This window comes from Leuciscus leuciscus (genome assembly GCF_965113295.1).
Source record: "Leuciscus leuciscus genome assembly, chromosome: 1".
Taxonomy (NCBI): Eukaryota; Metazoa; Chordata; class Actinopteri; order Cypriniformes; family Leuciscidae; genus Leuciscus; species Leuciscus leuciscus.
This window is the reverse complement of record NC_138725.1, coordinates 28,497,613-28,519,381: the sequence shown is the minus strand read 5'-3', so window position 1 is coordinate 28,519,381 and position 21,769 is coordinate 28,497,613. Positions and strand designations below refer to the sequence as shown.

The 21,769-nt window shown below is 37.9% G+C and overlaps 1 protein-coding gene across 2 annotated transcripts in view; it reads right to left on the bottom strand.

The window, feature by feature from the left end:
- Positions 1–951: 951 nt before the first annotated feature.
- LOC309497856 (uncharacterized protein) overlaps positions 952–21,769 on the bottom strand; it is a 606,947-nt gene continuing 586,129 nt past the window's right edge. For both annotated transcript variants that reach the window (XM_082168195.1, XM_082168194.1), the window contains 3 exons: positions 16,266–16,952; positions 3,928–3,954; positions 952–2,888 (listed from right to left, as the gene is read on the bottom strand). In XM_082168195.1, coding sequence (XP_082024321.1) covers positions 1,177–2,888; positions 3,928–3,954; positions 16,266–16,952 — 2,426 coding nt within the window. In that variant the 3' untranslated portion in view covers positions 952–1,176. The remainder of the gene's footprint in view (positions 2,889–3,927; positions 3,955–16,265; positions 16,953–21,769) is intronic.

The window sequence follows — 21,769 nt, the reverse complement described above, 5'->3', positions numbered from 1 at the left end:
TGCATGATGGGAGCCACCAATCAGAACGCATCCATGGCTCACATCATGCATTGCAGCATGAATAAATTATGCAGCTGAATTGTCCTGTCATTTTCGTTGTTTTTTTCTGTTGGCTTTTATTTTGCTATTGTTTTGTTCTGACTTTAGTAGCTTGTTTTGTGATGTTCAGAGTTGATCTGTTTGTCACTAGTTTGTTTATTGTCACCATTGTTGAGATTCATATGCTGATTCTTGATGTCTGTGCGTTTAAACACAATAACATCTTTGCTCAAAGTATTTTCAAAATTTTTGATATTGCTGTTGGATCTCAAACTGTAGAATCTCAGAGCTACAATCACCGATACTAAAACGAGACATCAAGCATATAGTCAAAGATTTAGAGACTGTATGACATCAGTGAATCAGGACACTACATGATAATGTCATTACCATCAAAACATATTGTGAGCAGGTCATGTTTTCTCTTGCAGTAACAAATGTGCTTTATAAACACAGAGTTGTAGCAACCAGAGAAAAACTAATATTAAAAATTGAAAAGGGTCAAGAGCCCAACTAAAGCAAACACTGACCACCAAAATGGTAACTTGAAAAGAAAAATTCCATAAAATATTACTGTCTAAACTTCTGTTGACTCTCAAGAACTTTTGTCGATGTATGACAGAAATAAAGTCAAACTGGTAATAATAAGTGCAACAATGTGTAATGACTCGAAGTCAGTAGTTCTTGTGTTTCTCTTTTTTCTGTTATTGTTTTTTCTCTTTCCTTCAGTGAGTCTGCTTGTTATCATCAGGTGTCACCACTAATAGCCAATCATCACTTAATTAATCACTTAATTATTGCATTAACTTCAACACTGCTTCAGTGTTAATTTTTAACACCATGTAGTGTGGACACATATAAACACTGAGGAGTGTTAATTTAACACTGGGGATTTTGCTGTGTAGTAGCTCTTTTCTTTCTTTTTCTTTCTGATCTTGTTGCTCTTTTCTTTTTTTTTCTTTCTGATCTTGCAGCTTTTTAATTTCTTCTTCTTTCTGGGCCTGCATATGTTTATAGAGTTTTTCCAGTAGTTCCTGTTGTTTCTGACGTTTTTCCAGCATCTCTTTGAGCTCCTGAACGTGCTGCTCATTTCTCTTCTTGAAATCATTAATTTCTTCTGCTTGCTTTCTGGCTTCTTCATTTCTTCTTTATGATTTTTATTTCCTCTATATGTTTCTTTTTAATTTCATCTCTCTCTTTCTCTTCTCTTTTTTTTCTCTCCTTCTCTTCTGTTTCTCTTCTCTTGATCTCTTCTTCTCGCTCTCGTTTCAGATCTTCAATAATTTTCTTCCATCTCTCTCTCTCTTCCTCTCGTCTCTCATCATCTTCTCGTTTTATTCTCTCCCACTCCTCTTTTCTCTCTCGCTCCAGTCGTTCATGTCTTTCCATTTCACTTTTCTTTTCTTCATATTCTATCTCTTTGTCTTCTCTTTCTCTTCTCTGTTTCTGTCTTTCGTCCTCTATCTTCTGACTTTCTTCTTCTCTCTCTCTTTCAAATCTCTTTTTTATTTTCTCCAGTTCTCCTTGTTTTTCTCTCAGTTGTTTCTCTTGCTTCTCTTTTATCTTTCTTTCATCTTCCTCTCGTTCTCTCATCTGTTGTTTCATTTCATCCTCCCATTCTCTCTGCAGTCGTTTAATTTCCTCTTGAATCTCTTTTCTGTCATTTCCGGCCTCTTTTATTTTTCTCTCCCATCTTTGTCTCTCTTCCTCCTCTTCTTTCTTCCTCCTTTTCTCCTCTGAATCTCTCTTTTTAGTTTCCTCTTCTTGCTTCATCTGTAATTCTGCTATAATTCTTTCTTGTTCATTTTTCATCTTTTCTTGATCTTGTCTGTATTTCTCTTCTCTCTTTCGATCTTCTTCTTCTCTTTCTTTTTGCTGTTTTTCATACAGTGATCTCTGATTTTCAATCTCTCTCTTCACCTCTTCTATTTTTTGTTTATATTTAGCTCTTTTCTGTTTTCCCTCTTCTGATCGTTTCTGGTTTTCAATCTCGCATTTCTTTTTTTCCATTTTTTCTTTCTCTTCAAACTCTTTTCTGAGTTTTTCCTCTTTTTCTCTGATTTGATTCTCCATTTTCTTTTTCTCCTCGTCTGCTCTTTGTTTCTCTTCTTCGAGTCTCTTCATAATGTTTTCCATGTCCATCTCATATTTAGCTTGTAATTCTTCTCTCTGACTCTGAATTTCTCTTTCTCTCTCTTTCATTATTTCCTCCATTCTCTTTTTAATGGACATCTCTGCCTCCTCAAACATGCTGTTAGTGAAGTATCGACCCTCATTACTATTTTTCACGTCTTCTATCATGTTTAACAGCTGAATCACTTGAGTTTTGTCTTGTTTTTTATTATTATTGAACACCAGGAATCTGTTTCCACAATCTCTGATCAGTTTCTTCATTTCTGCAGAGTTACTTCTCTTCACATAATCCTCTATAGATTGATCATCAAGTTCGTCTCCTCTAGTGAACAGAACGATGCTGAACTGAGCAGATTTTGGGCCAAAGATCTTCTTTATCAGATCCAAAGTGTCTGATTCCTCTTTAGTGAATCTTCCCAGACTCAACACAATGACAAACACATGAGGTCCAGGTGACGACATTGAAACACATTTCACTATTTCTTCCACCACGTGATCATGTGACAGTGCCGTATCAAAGAGTCCTGGAGTATCAACAACAGCTACTGATCGACCATCAACTTCACCAACTCCCTTCTTACATGCAGTCGTCACTGAATCTGAGCTTAAGTCACTCTCAAACTCCTCTCTTCCCAGAATAGTGTTTCCTGTTGCACTCTTTCCATTTCCTGTCCTCCCGATCAGCACAATCCTCAAACACTCCTGATCATCAGCACCTGAAATCATGCAAGTATTCATGTATTAAAGCTATGGTCTACGATTTCAAAGATTGTTCATTATTAATTACCTCGTTTAGATGCTGGTTATGGTTCTACAGTACAATCCTAACAATATGAAGAGAAAAAAGAATGAAAAAATCCATTCACTCTATTGGGTGTACAGCTGCAGAGAAGTTCCGGGCAGAGCCATATAGAGAGAGAGTTGCGACAACTCCATTGACAACAATGGAACGCTTTTTTACAGCAATGGCGGCTCGTGGAGCCTCTCAATAGTTCCCGGAAGTAGCAGCAGCGCGGTAGAACGGACCGTTTGTGATGGACTTTTATAAAAGGTGAGACGTTTAAAGAATACGATTGTATATTATCAGTACATCTGAATCAAATTAACTTGTATTAAAGCATGCTAGTTGATTATTGCTCTCTAAATTAGTAGTTTTAGGGGACGTTATCAGATAAAAGATAGGTCATTGGATAAAGTTAGTAGCGCATAACAAACCACGAACAGCCTATTAATGGTTAAACCCGTTCTATTAATGCAGTTTTATCCTTTGTTGTGTAATAAGAGGGAAAGGCTTCTAAACAGGGGTTAAATATAACATTGGGGAGTGTGATATGTGGAAGTGATAAAATGAGAATATCCGTTTCATTCCTCATTAAATGTGCAATAACAAAACAAAACAAAAAACATTATTTTAGATTGCATTTTTGAGTAACAAAAAACGTATGGGTGGAGTTTTTTAGACATTCTGTTTCTGTTGACTATTAGGCTGTCTATATTATGTTTCAGCTCAGCTGATTTTTGGATTGATGGGAAAGGGAAATGGAAGTTTATTTGTGAGATTAAAAACAATGCTTAAAAGCAGCAAGCCATTTTTAAAAACAAATCACACTAGACTTAATGGGGAATCATACTAAATACCACAACATGTAATATATACTACTACTGTATATAATTTGTCTCCTTTATCTCTCTCAACACAAGAAGCAGGGATTCAGTGGATCATGAAGACTCCCTGTACTGACGCTGTACCCTCACCTTCAGTTTCAGCATATTTTCTCCTCTCTGTGTCAGACACAAGAACAACATAGAGGAAATGACAGACAACATGCTTGACGTGCAGTTTATTAGACATTTATAAATCCCATTGTGCTAAATCAATGCAAAAGTATATATATATATATATATATATATATATATATTAGGGCTGTCAAAAGATTAATCGTGATTAATCACATCCAAAATAAAAGTTTGTGTTTAAATAATATATGTGTGTGTACACAGTAAATTCCACAGTGTTAAATCAACACTGCTCAGAGCAAATATGGTCCCACTCTACAGAGTGTTAAAGTAACACTAAAGCGGTGTTAAAGTTAATGAGATAATTAAGTGATTAATTTAGTGATGATTGAACATTATTGAAGACACCTGCAGTTAACAAGCAGAATCACTGAAGGAGAAAAGCACAAATTGTAAGCCACCGTTATGGTGATGGGTGTTTGCTTTAGTTGGACTCTTGACCCTAGAGCTGGGCGATATATATCGTGAGATTGTTATGCGCATCTCATCAGTAAAGCCGGTTCCTTGATTAGTAATAAATCGCCATCACCTGCTTTCAGATGGAGCGGCATTTACTACAAAGAGCCGTAGTTAACTGACAAGCTGAGCCATATCGCATTAATATCGCGGACGTATCGCCAGCGATAATTAATGCGATATGGCTCAGCTTGTCAGTTAACTACGGCTCTTTGTACACAGCAAAAACTCCAGTGTTAAATTAACACTCCTGGGAGTGTATGAGTCCACACTCAATGAAGTTAATGTTGAAGTTAATGAGATAATTAAGTGATTAATTAGTGATGATTGAACATTATTGAAGACACCTGATGTTAACAAGCAGAATCACTGAAGGAGAAAATCTCAAATTGTAAGTTACCGTTATGACGATCAATGGTTGCTTTAGTTGGACTCTTGACCCATATATTATTAACTTTAGATTTTGTTTGTCTGTTGTTTCTGAATTATAATCACTAGTTGAACAAAGAAAAAAGTGATCTGATGGTGTTGGTTATGTTATGACAATCATCATTTGAACTTGATCACTAAACTCATTAAAATCCTTCTTTCTGACTTCGATTTATGTTGTTGGTTAGTGAGTCTGCATAAATGCCCAAGATTTTTGATATAATATAAAGGATTGCTTAAAAGTTGTTTAAAAAAAAAATCATTTTTTTAGGCACACACAGATGTCAAGATTCAGTATATGCATCTCAACAATGGTGAGGAGCAGAATATTCAATTAGGAAAAGTAAATTACATACAATTCAGATCATAATTTATTCATACCACAATGCATGATGGGAGCCATTAATGAGTTGTGATTGGTGGCAGCCACTGCAACATGCTTTATTATTGTCACCATTGTTGAGATTCACAGACTGATTATTGATGTCTGTGTTTTAAATGAATTTATTTGAATGTCTTTTGATCAGAACAATGTTTATTAAATATAGAATTATAAGTAAAATACTGATAATCATAGGCTGAAGAATCACTAAACTGCTGCTAACAAGTTAAACCAAACTATCTCAATAAGTTTCCCTTTTCAGATCACAGCATGATTATGTTAAAACATAATCAACAGTATAAGATAACATTTTACTTTGTTCTTTTACCTGTTATAAATCAACAACAGCAGAAAAACAACAGTAAATATTAAAGTAAACATATAATGGTCTAGAGCCCAACTAAAGCAAACACCCATCACCTTAATGGTAACTTACAATTTGAGATTTTCTCCTTCAGTGATTCTGCTTGTTAACATCAGGTGTCTTCAATAATGCTCAATCATCACTAAATTAATCACTTAATTATCTCCTCAGCCCTAAATGCCGCTCCATCTGAAAGCAGGTGATGGTGATTTACTACTAATCAAGGAACCGGCTTTACTGACGAGAGGCGCATAACAATCTCACGATATATATCGCACAGCCCTACTTGACCCTTATATGTTTACTTTAGAGTTAGTTTGGCTGTTGTATCTGAGTTATAACTGCCAGATGAACAAAGAAAAAAAAAGTGATCTGATGGTGTTGGTTATATTATGAAATTCATCATTTGAACTTGATCACTGAACTCATTATGATCCTTATTTCTGACTTCGATTTATGTTGTTGGTTACAAAATAACTGTGAATCTGCATAAATATCCAGAATTTTTTATATAATATAAAGGATTTCTTAAAAGTTGTTTAAAACAAAAAAAATCTTTCCTTTAGGCACACACAGAAGTCAAGATTCAGTCTATGCATCTCAACAATGGTGACGAGCAGAATATTCAATTAGGGAAAGTAAATTAAATAGACAATTCAGATCATAATTTATGCATACCGCAATGCATGATGGGAGCCATTAATGAGTTGTGATTGGTGGCAGCCACTGCAACATGCTTTATTATTGTCACCATTGTTGAGATTCACAGGCTGATTATTGATGTCTGTGTTTCTAAATAAATTAATTTAAAAGTGTTTTGATCAGAACAATGTTTATGAAATATTTTGGATTATAAGTAAAGTATTGATAATCATATGCTGTTAAAATCACAAAGCTGCTAACAAGATAAACCAAACTATCTCAATAAGTTTCATTTTTCAGATCACAGCATGATTATGTCAAAACATAACCAACACTATCAGATCACACTTTTACTTTGTTCATTTGACTGTTATACATCAATAACAGCAGACAAACAACAGTAAAATTTAAAGTAAACATATAAGGGTCAAGAGCCCAACTAAAGCAAACACCCATCACCATAATGGTAACTTACAATTTATGATTTTCTCCTTCAGTGATTCTGCTTGTTAACATCAGGTGTCTTCAATAATGCTCAATCATCACTAAATTAATCACTTAATTATCTCATTAACTTTAACACCGCTTTAGTGTTACTTTAACACTCTGTAGAGTGGGACCATATTTGCTCTGAGCAGTGTTGATTTAACACTGTGGAATTTACTGTGTACTGTGTATAATTAAATTTGTATCTAGAAATACACACACGCATGTATATATTTAAGAAAAATTTGTTATTTATATATAAAAATATATATATATTTATATATAATATAAATGATCTATAAATATATACAGTATATGTATGCAAATATTTCTTAAATATATACATGCATGTGTGTGTATTTATATATACAAAATAATTATACACAGTATACACACATATCTTATTTAAACACAAACTTTTATTTTGGATGCGATTAATCGCGATTAATCTTTTGACAGCCCTAATATATATATATTAAAACTGATGTAATGTATATTTTTGAGTAGTGAACTTTGACTTTTTGAAATTTAAACAAGTTTCAGCTGTAAACATTTCTAAATGTTTAAATTCACCTGACATGGAAAGTGTACCAACCTACTTGAAAGCAGTTTTTACCAGTATTTGAGAGATCTACAACCCTTTTCACTCATCATTAAGGCTCCTCTGGACGATGCATTATCATGTATACTTTAATTACTATAATAAAATAACCAAATAAATAGGTTTTATAGATTAAAGTGATGTAGGTCATGAATTTATCAAATTATGTTAAAAGTAAATGCACATGGACACTAATGAAATAATGTGTGTGTGTGTGTGTGTGTATAATCATGTTTTGTTTGAAAATGTAATATTATACATTAATATATTATGTATTAATTTATACAGTAATAAGTGCATGGGGTGCATAAGCATTGTAAACATTAAGATTAATGAAATTTCACTTAATTCAATTCTACATTTTACTTGTTTGCAATGTATTTTTTTAAGACAATCACGTTACCTGCAAGTCTCTGTCCTTCCCAGCCAGCAGAGCCATGTGGGGCCCAAATGGGTTTGACCTGGGCTTGCTAACTGGGACCCAGCCAGTTTTGCACCCAGTTTCCATGTAGGCCCCACATGGATTTGCCCAGATGAAATGAACACTGCTTAGTGTGCACACTACAGGCTGTTTAATGTAACACTTAATCAGTGTTGGAGGTAATGAGATAATTAAGTGATTAAATAATGATTTTGTATTAGTGAAGAACACCTGCTGTTAACAAGCATAATCACTGAAGGAAAGAGAAACACAAGAACTACTTCCAGCCACAACCTTGGATGAAATCAACTGAAGATAAAATACATTAAATCTCTCAAGATCTGATTAAACAACTCCACAAACAGCATTACCAGCTTCACTTATTACTAACCAGACTGACTTTATTTCTGTCAGACATCTACAGAAAAGAATTAAGAAGAGGCTTAGATGTTGATTACTTATTTGAAAGTAATAGTTTTATTTGATGTTACCATTGTGGCTATCAGTGTGTGCTTTAGTCAGGCTCTTGACTTTTTAACATTAGTTTTCCTCTGGCAGCTGTGTCAGTTTGTTATGGCGAGAACAGCAAGAGAAAATATAATCAGATGCTGTAAGCTGATTGATAGTAAGAATATAATCATCATATATTGGCTTAACTCATTGATATTATATGGGAGGTTTATATGGGTAGTATGTTATTAATTCTGTTTTATTGTTGTGATTTTACAGCAAGGGCATAATATCATTTAATCAGAACATCAAACGATTTTTAACACACCATTTACATATTTTGGGCTCCTTGGAATTTTTATTCGCACACAGACATCAAGAATCAGCATATGAATCTCAACAATGGTGACATGCTTCATGCTGCAATGCATTCTGGGAGCCATGGAGTATGATGCACTCAGAATGCATTGCACTATGAAGCATGTCACCATTGTTGAGATTCATATGCTGAAATCATTTGATGTTCTGATTAAATTATATTATCCCCTTGCTTTAGAATCACAACAATAAAACAGAATTAATAACATACTACCCGTATAAAACTCCCACATAATATCAGTGAGTTAAGCCAATATATGATGATTATATTCTTATCATCAATCAGCTTACAGCATCTGACTACAATTTCTCTTGCTGTTCTCACCATAACAAACAGACACAACTGCCAGAGAAAAACTAATGTTAAAAAGTCAAGAGCCCGACTAAAGCACACACTGATCGCCACAATGGTAAGATCAAATCAAACTATTACTTTCAAATAAATAATCAACATCTTAACCTCTTCTTAATTCTCAATAAGAATTTCTGAAGACGTCTGACAGAAATAAAGTCAGTCTGGTTAGTAATAAGTGAAGCTGGTAATGCTGTTTGTGGAGTTGTTTAATCAGATCTTGAGAGATTTTATGTATTTTATCTTCAGTTGATTTCATCCAAGGCTGTGGCTGGAAGTAGTTTCTCTTTCCTTCAGTGATTATGTTTGTTAACAGCAGGTGTTCTTCACTTGTACAAAATCATTATTTAATCACTTAATTTTCTCATTACCTCCAACACTGATTAAGTGTTACATTAAACAGCCTGTACTGTGCACACTAAGCAGTGTTCATTTCATCTGGGCAAATCCATGTGGGGCCTACATGGAAACTGGGTGCAAAACTGGCTGGGTCCCAGTTAGCTAGCCCAGGTCAAACCCATTTGGGCCCCACATGGCTCTGCTGGCTGGGTTTGATGCGGTGCCCTTTGTGCTGCTTAGTGGGTCCGATGACTGTTCACCTCACAGGTAATGTTTATTGTTAAGAGCTTGTGATATGGTGCTGAAATGGCTGTGTGGGGTTAACATTCTTTTCGGATATCAAATAGGCGTGATTCCCTGTATTCCATTGCGTAACCGGTGGGCATGACTGACCAATCCGTGTCTATTAAGCGTGCTATCTAGCGTGATCTCCTGATGGTAAGTGTTTATACGTTACTATGACTGGGAGTGGGGATAGTATTATGATTGGTAACATCTCCGTTTGTTTGTTATAGGATTCTCCCTCTCGTTCTATGCCGTGATTGTTGCTACTGTCCTCGCACTATTAAAGGGCGGCGGTTAATACGGCCGCGCTGACGCGATCATCACTAAAGAGAAGGGGACTGCTCGTTTGGTTCTTATCGTGGCGTTATCTTTGACCCGTTTCATATTCCTGGATTGTGTGGGGGACTAGTTGGTTCCTTCCACGTGTAGGGGAGCTAGCTGCCCTCTGTGTCTTTGTTTGATTTGAAACCTCTTTTTGTTTGTTTCCTGTTAACTTGCTTCTAATCTTTTGGAAGTATAGTTTGTTAAGTTAACTTGATTTTTATTTTATTTTCATCTTTATTATTGTAAAGCCATTTAACTGTGTGTAATATTTAATCAAGCCAGTTAATTGCTTGGTTCATGTGATCAACTATCTATTAGTACAATGCTATTTGTGTGTGTGTGTGTGTGTGTGTGTGTGTGAACCTCCACTGAGCTAAAATTGTCTTGTATTAATCAGGTGACCAACTAATTGACTTTTCTGCGCTTGAATGGTTTTTATTTTTATTTTTGTCATTGACATTTATTGTTGTGAGGATTTGCTTTATTGATGTCCATCTGGTAATTTTTATGAACATTGTTATAGTTTCATATCTTTATTTTGCAGGCGCTGGGGTCCCACGGGTGGATTGCTCTTCCTCCTCCTGGTGGTGGTCCTTTATCGTGTGCAGTGTACACTGTTGAGTGTGTGATTGTGTGATTAAGTGACACAGGTGTGTGTGTGTGTATGTGTATGTGTATGTGTATGTGTATGTGTATGTGTATGTGTATGTGTATGTGTATGTGTATGTGTGTATGTGTGTATGTGTATGTGTATGTGTATGTGTGTATGTGTATGTGTGTATGTGTGTATGTGTATGTGTGTATGTGTGTATGTGTATGTGTATGTGTATGTGTGTATGTGTATGTGTATGTGTATGTGTATGTGTATGTGTATGTGTATGTGTGTATGTGTATGTGTATGTGTGTATGTGTGTGTGTATGTGTGTGTGTATGTGTGTATGTGTATGTGTGTATGTGTATGTGTGTATGTGTATGTGTATGTGTGTATGTGTGTATGTGTGTGTGTGTATGTGTGTATGTGTGTATGTGTGTATGTGTATGTGTGTATGTGTATATGTGTATGTGTGTATGTGTATGTGTATGTGTATGTGTGTATGTGTGTATGTGTATGTGTATGTGTATGTGTGTGTGTGGAAGTGTGCTCCGTAAAATCAAATTCCATGTTGCTTCCTGCCGTTGGGAGCCTCAGGCCTGCCGGTATTTAGTTTCTGTTTCTGTATGTTTCTCTTATTGTTTAGTTTAAAGTGGGTTTCAGTGTCCAACATTTTAAAAGTATCTTTCTATTAATAAACATTTGTATTTTTGTATTACTCACGTCTCTTGCCTAATTCTATGAGGGAACCGAACCTGTGTGCTCTGCTCATTGTTTGAGTATTTTCCCTGGGTTTAATCCCTGGCGTAGTCGGGTTTAATCCCTGGCGTAGTCGGACTTACTTTATTAGGGAATAAAAACTTGCTCTTGTGTTTCAAAAATTACACCGCCCCGCCACAAATAGAACTAAGGTAGCTTCTCATTTGTGTATCGAAAAAAGTGGGCTTGAGAAATATTAAACTCATACTGTAATTGTTGAAAAGACTTAAGAGCATTGTCTGCATAAACATCTAATATTCTTATGATACCAGCTTCTCTCCACTCATTAAAACCAGCATCGATACAGGAGGTATGTCTAAAATCTGGATTATTAGCAATGGGAGCCAACAATGAATATTTGTCAAGCCCAAAATATTTACGGACAGCACTGAGAGATCTACAGATATTTTTCAATATATAATTTTTCTTAATCTTGGTATATATTTTTGTGAAACATATAAACGGAAGGTGTTCTAATTGAACCCTATCCAGACCTATACCTTCTAAATCTGGAAAGCATAAATGGCTTTTTTATTTTATTTTAGTTGTGCATAGGGTTGGGTATTGGTTGGGTTTTATCCGATACCAGTACCTACTCTGTATTTTTCAAACGGTTCCGGTGCTTAAACGGTTCTTGAAACGGTACTTAAGAAAACTAAACTGCACACACGTTATCAAAAAAATAATACCTGTGTGTTGTGTGTGTGTGTGTGTGCGTGTGCGTGTGCGTGTGATTTTCTGATTAAATGAAAAAATTGTGCCGTTTAAAAGGCTACTGATGTAGCCGAAAACACTTGAGTAAAGATCAAAATGTTGTCTTCTCATATTATGACTTTTACAAAACAGAGAAATATCTGACAGAAATATTTAACACACACAGTATAGCCTCATATAAATATACTTGATATTGATATACATTATACTATATGCAAGATTTGCAGTTGGCATTAAAATACTAGACTAACCCGAAGAGGAACACTGGCAGTTGAACTTGAACTTGAACTTTAGTCAAGCGTGTCAGAGGTTTGGGTTCTAATCCGCATTTCGTAGTAAAAAAAAAATGTAAAAAATTGAACCGAATATGCTCATCAGTGGTTGTATATCAAGCAGGGACACTTTGTGTCCATTATATTTTGTGACTTCACCAGAACGAATAGATATGAGGCGCCGTCTAGGGCTTAAATCAAACTTCATTCACGCACATACGAAACCCTTGCATAAACATATACTAAGTAGTCACACATACACAGGGTTGGGGAGTAACGGCGTTATGTAATCAGGATACAAAAATCCAGTAACTGTACCCAGCCAGCAGAGCCATGTGGGGCCCAAATGGGTTTGACCTGGGCTATCTAACTGGGACCCAGCCAGTTTTGCACCCAGTTTCCATGTAGGCCCCACATGGATTTGCCCAGATGAAATGAACACTGCTTAGTGTGCACACTACAGGCTGTTTAATGTAACACTTAATTAGGCCCGACTTTAGTCGGGCTCTTGACTTTTTAACATTAGTTTCTCTCTGGCAGCTGTGTCTGTTTGTTATGGTGAGAACAGCAAGAGAAAATGTAATCAGATGCTTTAAGCTGATTGATGATAAGAATATAGTCATCATCATGTAGTGGCTTAACTCACTGATATTATGTGGGAGGTTTATACGGGTAGTATGTTATTAATTCTGTTTTATTGTTGTGATTCTACAGCAAGAAAATAATAGAATTTAATCAGAACATCAAACGATTTTTAACACACCATTTACATATTTTAGGCTCCTGTGAGTTTCACTCACACACAGACATCAAGAATCAGCATATGAATCTCAACAATGGTGACATGTTTCAATGGTGCAATGCATTCTGGGAGCCATGGATAAGTTTCGTATGATGCACTCAGAATGCATTGCACTATGAAGCATGTCACCATTGTTGAGATTCATATGCTGATTCTTGATGTCTGTGTGTGAGTGAAACTCACAGGAGCCCAAAATATGTAAATGGTGTGTTAAAAATCGTTTGATGTTCTGATTAAATTCTATTATTCTCTTGCTGTAGAATCACAACAATAAAACAGAATTAATAACATACTACCCGTATAAACCTCCCACATAATATCAGTGAGTTAAGCCACTACATGATGATGACTATATTCTTATCATCAATCAGCTTACAGCATCTGATTACATTTTCTCTTGCTGTTCTCACCATAACAAACAGACACAGCTGCCAGAGAGAAACTAATGTTAAAAAGTCAAGAGCCCGACTAAAGCACACATTGATCGCCACAATGGTAACATCAAATCAAACTATTACTTTCAAATAAGTAATCAACATCTAAACCTCTGTTAATTCTCAATAAGAACTTCTGTAGATGTCTGACATAAATAAAGTCAGTCTGGTTAGTAATAAGTAATAATCTAGTAAAGTAATTCTATTAGTAATAATGCTGTTTGTGGAGTTGTTTAATCAGATCTTGAGAGATGTAATGTATTTTATCTTCAGTTGATTTCATCCAAGGCAGTGGCTGGAAGTAGTTCTTGTGTTTCTCTTTCCTTCAGTGATTATGCTTGTTAACAGCAGGTGTTCATCAATAATGCACAATCATTATTCAATCACTTAATTATCTCATTACCTCCAACACTGATTAAGTGTTACATTAAACAGCCTGTAGTGTGCACACTAAGCAGTGTTCATTTCATCTGGGCAAACCCATGTGGGGCCTACATGGAAACTGGGTGCAAAACTGGCTGGGTCCCAGTTAGATAGCCCAGGTCAAACCCATTTGGGCCCCACATGGCTCTGCTGGCTGGGTAATCCGTTACAGTTACGTCACAAAATGTAGTAATCAGATTATAGTTACATTTTGAAAAAAGGGGGAATACTTTCAGGATTACAATGGTTTCATTTAAAACTAAATAAATAAGTATTTTGGCATAATAACACTATATTAAGCGCTGCTTGATTATACAGTAGTTCCTGGTTCTGTTGACAGTAATGACTCACTTGTGCCACCCGCTGGTGCATGTGCAAATAACAGCTGTCTACAATCTCCTCAGACGCAGATTGAATCTCTGCTGCTAGTAGAAACGATGCTGCCTGCGGGTAAAATCACTTTTAATTCATGGAAATTCCGCTGCTATTTTGTAGAAATTGGGAGAGTATCTTTTTTAGTACCCAAAATGTCCTTTCTTAATCTTTTCTCACGTAACGGGATGTTCGCTGTCTAGGTAACGTAGGGGAACTCCCACTGCCAACGCCCCAAGTTCAGTCAGGCAAATTAAGAAAGATCACGGCTTTAGTCAACATGTAGGCCTATTTTAAAATAAACTAATATGTAGATTGTGTAAAAAGTTAAATGTTGTGTTTTTATTTTTTAGTTAAAAATTAGTTAAAAATAAAACAAAATAATCTGTAATACCATACATTAGCCACTAGATGTCTGTATAGTCCTTTACATAAATATATATTCAGGCCTGTGTGTATATTTTGCAAATATTGTACACTGGACCAAATTCTTAATAAATAAAAGTTTTTAGTATTTTTTTTATAATATGTCTTCTTGCTTGACTTTATTTATATACGTGACCTTGAAGTAATCCAAAAGTAATCAGTTACATTACTTTCATATTATAGTACTTGGATTACGTTACTGAATACTTTTTTTATGAAGTAATTTGTAACTGTAACGGAATACATTTTTAAAGTAACCCTCCCAAGCCTGCACACTGCACATACATGTTATACTGCTGAATGCTCAAACTAATACATATGAAATGCACAACGTCACATCTAAAGTCGCTCACGCACACACACGCAAACTCTACACACACGACGCGCAGAACTCTCCGCGCACATACTCATCTGAGACGCGAGCACACACATACACAAACTCTACGCCCACATACTCATCTGAGACGCGAGCACACACACACACAAACTCTCCGCGCACATACTCATCTGAGACGCGCGCACATAATCATATAGACGGCGCCTCATAAATAGATCCGCTTGAAGCGCGCGTCCGAGTGAAAACAGTGCGGTGTGCGCGAGCCACAAGAGATCCGCACCACTGATCGCAGCGGCAACGAGCACTTTGATCACTTGATTTAAAAAACACATTTCAGCGCTAGATCGTCTCTTATTTAATAAACAAACTAAATGAATGCTCTGCTGGTTAACTGGAGATGTTTTATTATTGGATCATTCGTGCCGCGAGATGTTTTATAGGGGGCGGTAAAAAACGTCAGGCACCGAAAGTTCCGTTCTTATTCGGTCTCGTTACTACCGTTTACGTCGGAATCGGTTCCCTATTGGAACCGGGTTTCGGTACACAACCCTATCAGACAATGAATTTATTTTATGTCAAAATGCCTGTCTTGGCGAGTATCCTCATAAACACAGTGGGTTATGTGTTGCAAAAAAAAAAAAAAAAAAACGGATGCGTATACTGGGTCCATGCGTTCGTCTTAAAGAGACAGCAGCCTAATATACCCACAGCTGTGTGTGTCACCAATGTTAATCAAACAACAAAAAAGAAAGAGAACATCACTTTTGTAGCTTTAACAAAGAAAAATTATGTATTACTTAATTACATTAATTATGTTTAATTTATTCAGTGAAGACTATACGCGTGTGTTTGGTTGTGAAACGTAGTTTGCGGACCAGACAGAAGTTGTCGGCGATTCTTTCTTTTGTAAAGTCATGCAGTGTGAAACCCCTGCCGCTGATCCATCGTGCAGTGTGAACACAGCAGCAACTGAATGTTACCCCAGCTAGTCATGCAGTGTGAAAAGAACAGTGACCTGACTACTTTGAAAATCGTGCAGTGTGAACTTGCCATAACAAGCCGGAGCCGGTCATTCGAATACTCCAAATTCACTAACATCAGAACAAGGTTAAGAACAAATTTATGTGTTGAACGAACTTGTTGGCAGAGATTTTTCATAGGAAGTTCTTCAGTGTGTACAAATATTAAATAATCCATGCAATTATTAGTGAATGAGACCAACTGTCTCCTCATATCAAGAAGGTCCATCAACTTACCGTCTGATTGAATCCTTGCTTGTAATTCTTTATTTTCAGTCTCCAGTCTCTTCAGTTCTTCTTTATATTTCTCCTCAGTTTCATGTCTAGCTCTGTTCACTTGAGCTTTCGCATACATCTGAGGTGAATATGGTTCAGTCTTCATCTTCTCTATATAATCCAGCAGTTCTGGGATCTGTCTTGAGTTTTCAGGTTCCTTTAACCCCATCACTCTGTACTGACCACCACAGAGACTGATTAACCTCTGAGATGATGGGCTGGATTTGACAAACTTTGTCACGGGTCCTTCAACAGAAAGCTCTGAGGTGAAGAGCACCATGAAATGTTCTCTGGAGCTGAATATCTTCTGGATCTTCTCTATTTCTGCATTGTCTTCATCAGTCAGTGGACCAGCAGGAACAATGATGAGGAAAACATGAACTCCAGGATCACAGAGAGACACACAGCGGAGAGTCTGACGCATCACTTCCTCCTCTGAGAGTCGATTGAGAGCTGGAAGCTCCACCAGACTGATCACACGACCATGTATCCTCTCTTCTCTCTTCACACACTCTTCACTAATCGCCTCCTGATGTGAAAGATTTAACTTTTTCCCTTGTAAAAGTTTGGACACAGAGACCGTAAGTGATCCATCACTTCCACACAGCACCAGATTCAGCTTCTGTTTTCCAGAGACATTTTCTGACACTGAAGAACATATTAAGAGACCTTCAAATAAAATGTTAACACTCAACCATTCAATTGCTTATTTTGAATCTGCATGCATCTCTAATATAATACAAGTGTAAATGCTGGGGTTTTTCTCCCACTTCAAGTGTTCACACCCTGTTCCCTGTTTCTCAATTCATTATTTTATCCTAAGCAACACTGCATAATTTTCCAGAACACAAGCAACAAGGTCAAAGTTTAACACCAGCACCAGATTAAGCACTGCTCAGTGTGTCCAAAGACAAACGGATCTGAGATGGACTTCATTTATGACTAATTGCTGCAAATTTCAAGCTGGGACTTTCCTAGACTCAGTCAAACCTTGATGCTGTGAGGGACTTTATAAAAACACACGGCACTCGATATACATGCATCTCAGAAAAAAACAATGGTCTTTATAAACACTTAGTTTTATTATTTTTATCCATCATTATCCAAATTGTTTATTTATATCCATCATTATACATTGCCTATCAAATTTGTACTAAGTTCAGCTTGTATAGCAAAAGGAGACCTAACCCTGCCCGGCTTCAACTTATTAGTAAAGCGTATTCATTTTTACAGTGTACAACACAACTAATGTGTTATTCCTCTTACACAGAAGTGTGTTGAAACCTTGTACACACTAATGTGTTATAGATACACAACTTGTGTCAGATATGTGTCACATGTGACTGTAGTCGGTGTGTATTTGCCAGAGTTACTTCCTGTGTTTTTACAACTGAGTGTTTGGACGAACACTGAAACGTATTGTTAACTTGTGTTTATGGAGTCCAGTGACGTTTAATAAAGAGTTTGTTTGAACATTTGGATGTTTTAGACATCATGAATCTACATAGACAAGCTCTTATTGAGAATTAGCTGAGGTTTAGATGTTGATGTTTCATTGAATGTTTTATTTGAAGTCACCAGAATCGTGATTAATGGCTCCTTTATTTGAGCTCTTGACCCTTTACTCTTCTTTTAGTTTTTCTCTGGCTGCTTTAACTGTGTTTTAATCAAATACATTTATTATGGTGAGAGAAAATATGATCAGATGTTAACTGATGATGTCATAATCAGCAAGTACTGTTCTGATCAATTTTTTGAGCACATGGATGTGTGCATTTAATTTATTTATGTGTTGTTAGTTATAACGGTCTTCTGAAAATACATCATACTATCGAGACGTGCAGAATAATTTCTTAAAAAAAAGGTTTTCAGAAAGTTTTGATCTGCAGCAGAAACTAGTTAAACACAGACATCACGTATGAATCTCAACAATGGTGACAAACGAAAAGCTTCATACAGCAATGCATGCTGGGAGTCATGGATGTACAATGGTGTACTATGGTGCATTTTTTACTATGTACATTTTGCACTATAGTGGCACCCAGCATGCATTGCGGCATGAAGCTTTTTGTTTGTCACCATTGTTGAGATTCATGTGCTGATTCTTGATGTCTGTTTGATACTGTAGTCTGTTAGATCCTAGCCTGACTTCGTCATACTCATATTCTAGTCAGAATGTGAGTTTGATACTGTTCCATAGAGCTTTGATTATAAGGCGTGTCTTAACCAAACCAGAAAAAAAAAAAAAAACTCTGCACTCAATTGAATAAACCTACAACCAATCAGAGCAACGCAGTAAGTTCTCTTTCATTCACGATTTGTTATTAATAACTTTAAACAGAATCATCAGCTGAAATCTGCACGAATTATCAAAAATACAACACATTTATAGGACATAAAAGGGTCTCTGTGGCAAAAGTGAAAGTAAAAGCACAGAAAAGCACCTGTTTCAATAAAAGGATATGTCAAAGTTTATATAACAGGGTCGGGAACAGACCATACACTCGCACATCTGTATAAAAGTGAAATCAACGCATCTTGACCTCGTAGGTTTTTGTGAGAGGAGTGTGTCAAAGGCTGTAGAAATTATCTTTAAAAAAAGAATTAGGCTAAGTCCTTCCACAGCAGAGAAATTAATATTTTTAAATAAAAATCTATAAAAAAAAGTGAGACATTGTGGCTTGATTTCTTTTATTAATATTCATTTTTCATGACCAAAATAACATTATGTACAGTGAGGAGTCTACAGGTTACAAGCTTCACATATTAGAAAAATACAATAATAAAAAAAAACACATTTTTAATGGCTCGTCAAGGTTGTTTCAGATCAGCACCTGCAAGTGTCGCTCGTTGAGACGGGTGTAGGATTGTTTCGAAGCCTCGACACAATATGGCACATTTGCTTCAACTGTTTCATTGTTTCACGAAGCCTCGATCTGCCCACCACCAGTTCTCTGTTCGTCTTTTAAAATTAATGCGCTGTCGTTTTCTTTTATAACAGACGCGATAGCGTAATCTAAACATCTTAATTCTCCAGCGCCAGTCATCTTTGTTGAAAACCAATTCAACCCAAGCGCTATTTGATGCCGTGGTGATTACGTAACCGCAGATCATCTGTCCATCATCGATTAAAGCCCACCCTGGCAATTTGATTGGCTCGGCCTTCTGGGAGCCGAGCATAATTACTCCTCAACGGATCGAGTCCAGACCGAACTTCCCGACCAAAAAATGTTGTGGGCGGGGTTCGGGCTGGCACCCCGGCTAGTAAGATCCTATAGTTATTCTCAAAATAAATACAAAGTTCCAGTAAACAGAGAAAAACGTACTCGGTTACTAACGTAACCTCGGTTCTCTCTAGAAGAGGAAACGAGTACTTGCGTAAGATATCTTACGCTAGGGGAAAACCTCTTTTCTTCGAGATATTGAAGCCAAAAATTATCCTTAATTTTGCAATAATGTAAAACGCATTGCAGCAGCATGCAGACATGGGCGAGACAGCTCGCGCGCCCATTGGCTGCTCTGCGGCAACTGCACCAGCCTATCGATAGAGGCTCCTCATGACGTCAGAACCAATGAGGGCGCTTCGCGCCCATTACGTCATGTCCCGCCGAAATCGGGTGGGGCCAGGGCTATAAATACGGCCCAGAGAGGCTGGTTTGGTCAGTTTTCATCGCTGAAGCGAATCAGAACATGACGCATGCACGGCAAGATACGCAAGTACTCGTTCCCTCTTCTAGAGAGAACCGAGGTTACGTTAGTAACCGAGTACGTTCTCTTACGAGAGGTCTCTCGTACTTGCGTAAGATATCTTACGCTAGGGGAACACAATGTAAAACGCCGTGCGTGCTTGAGACATAACAGTAAAGTCCCAAGGGCAGGTGCCCGGGGCTCATACAGTGCCTAATCACAAGGGACTCACAGAGAATCCGGGAAGAGGGGCTAGAATAGCATCATTCCTGTAATATTGAGCTCTGATAAGAGCATGTTATATCAAGTGTTCCACACAGCCAGGGCGAACTCAGCCTGGACTGGTAAATATGGGGGACTTACGTACTGCCCACAGAAGTATATAGGCGATCAGTGATCGACGCTCTAGCAGTTTCAGCATCCCGAGCCGATAGCATCGGGCGGGCAATACTGAAAAATTAAACCGAGAGCAACCTAGCTTGCAAAGCGGGAACCTCGAGGTTATAAACCTTATAAATGTAGACGGGGAGGCCCAGCCTGCCGCCATACAGATATCTTGCAAGGCAATCCCACTGGACCAAGCCCACGACGAGGCCATGCCTCTTGTGGAGTGCGCTTTGACACCTATCGGGCATTGCAGGCCCTTGGATGTGTAAGCTAGCGCTATAGCATCAACTATCCATCTGGATAGACTCTGTTTTGACGCAGCTAGTCCCTTAGAACGTCAGCTGAACAAAACAGAGAGCTGCTCCGTCTGTCTGAAAACAGATGAGCGAGACACATAGGCTCTTAACGCCCTGACCGGGCAAAGGAAGCCTGCGTCCCCTTCCTCCTCAGATACCGGCAGGGCCGACAGGGAGATAACCTGTGCCCTAAACGGTGTGTTGAGGGATTTAGGAACATATCCGTGCTTTGGTTTGAGTATGACTCTCGAGTCATTCGGCCCAAACTCCATACACGTCGTGCTCACTGAGAGCGCTTGCAAATCCCCTATGCGCTTCACTGAAGCGAGAGCCAGAAGAAACACTGTTTTGAAAGACAAGGGTTTCAGGTCTATTGACTGTATTGGCTCGAATGGGGCACCTTTCATGGCTTCCAGAACCGTGGAAAGGTCCCAAACGGGAACTGAGGGTGGTCTGGGAGGGTTCAGCCTCTTAGCTCCTCTAAGGAAGCGAATGACCAGATCGTTCCTTCCTAATGACTGGCCAAGCGGCGGTTCAGCGAACGCTGCTATGGCCGCCACATAAACTTTGAGCGTGGATGGGGTTCTGCCCTTATCCAGAAGCTCTTGTAAAAAGGAGAGAACCTCTGGCACCCCACAGCGTGAGGGTGAAGTGCCACTCGCTGTACACCAGCTAGTGAACACAGACCATTTTGAGGAATAGAGCCGCCTCGTAGATGGAGCTCTAGCCTGCGTGATCGTGTTTAACACTCCCGCTGGGAGGTTAACGGGTACCCGTTGATGGCCCACACATGTAGGGACCAAAGCTCCGGGCGAGGATGCCAGATCGAGCCGTTCGCCTGCGAGAGGAGATCCCTCCTCACCGGTATCGGCCACGGGGCGGGACTCGTCAGCTGCATCAGGACTGGAAACCAGACTTGGTTTGTCCAAAATGGGGCGACGAGTAGCACTGGGCATCTGCTCTCCCTGATTCGCTCTAACACCTGGGGTAGGAGCGTGACAGGGGGAAACGCATAGAGCGGGCAGCGGGGCCAGCGTGAGCCAGCGCATCCCTGCTCTTGGAGAAGAATTCCTGACAATGAGCGTTCTCTTGAGA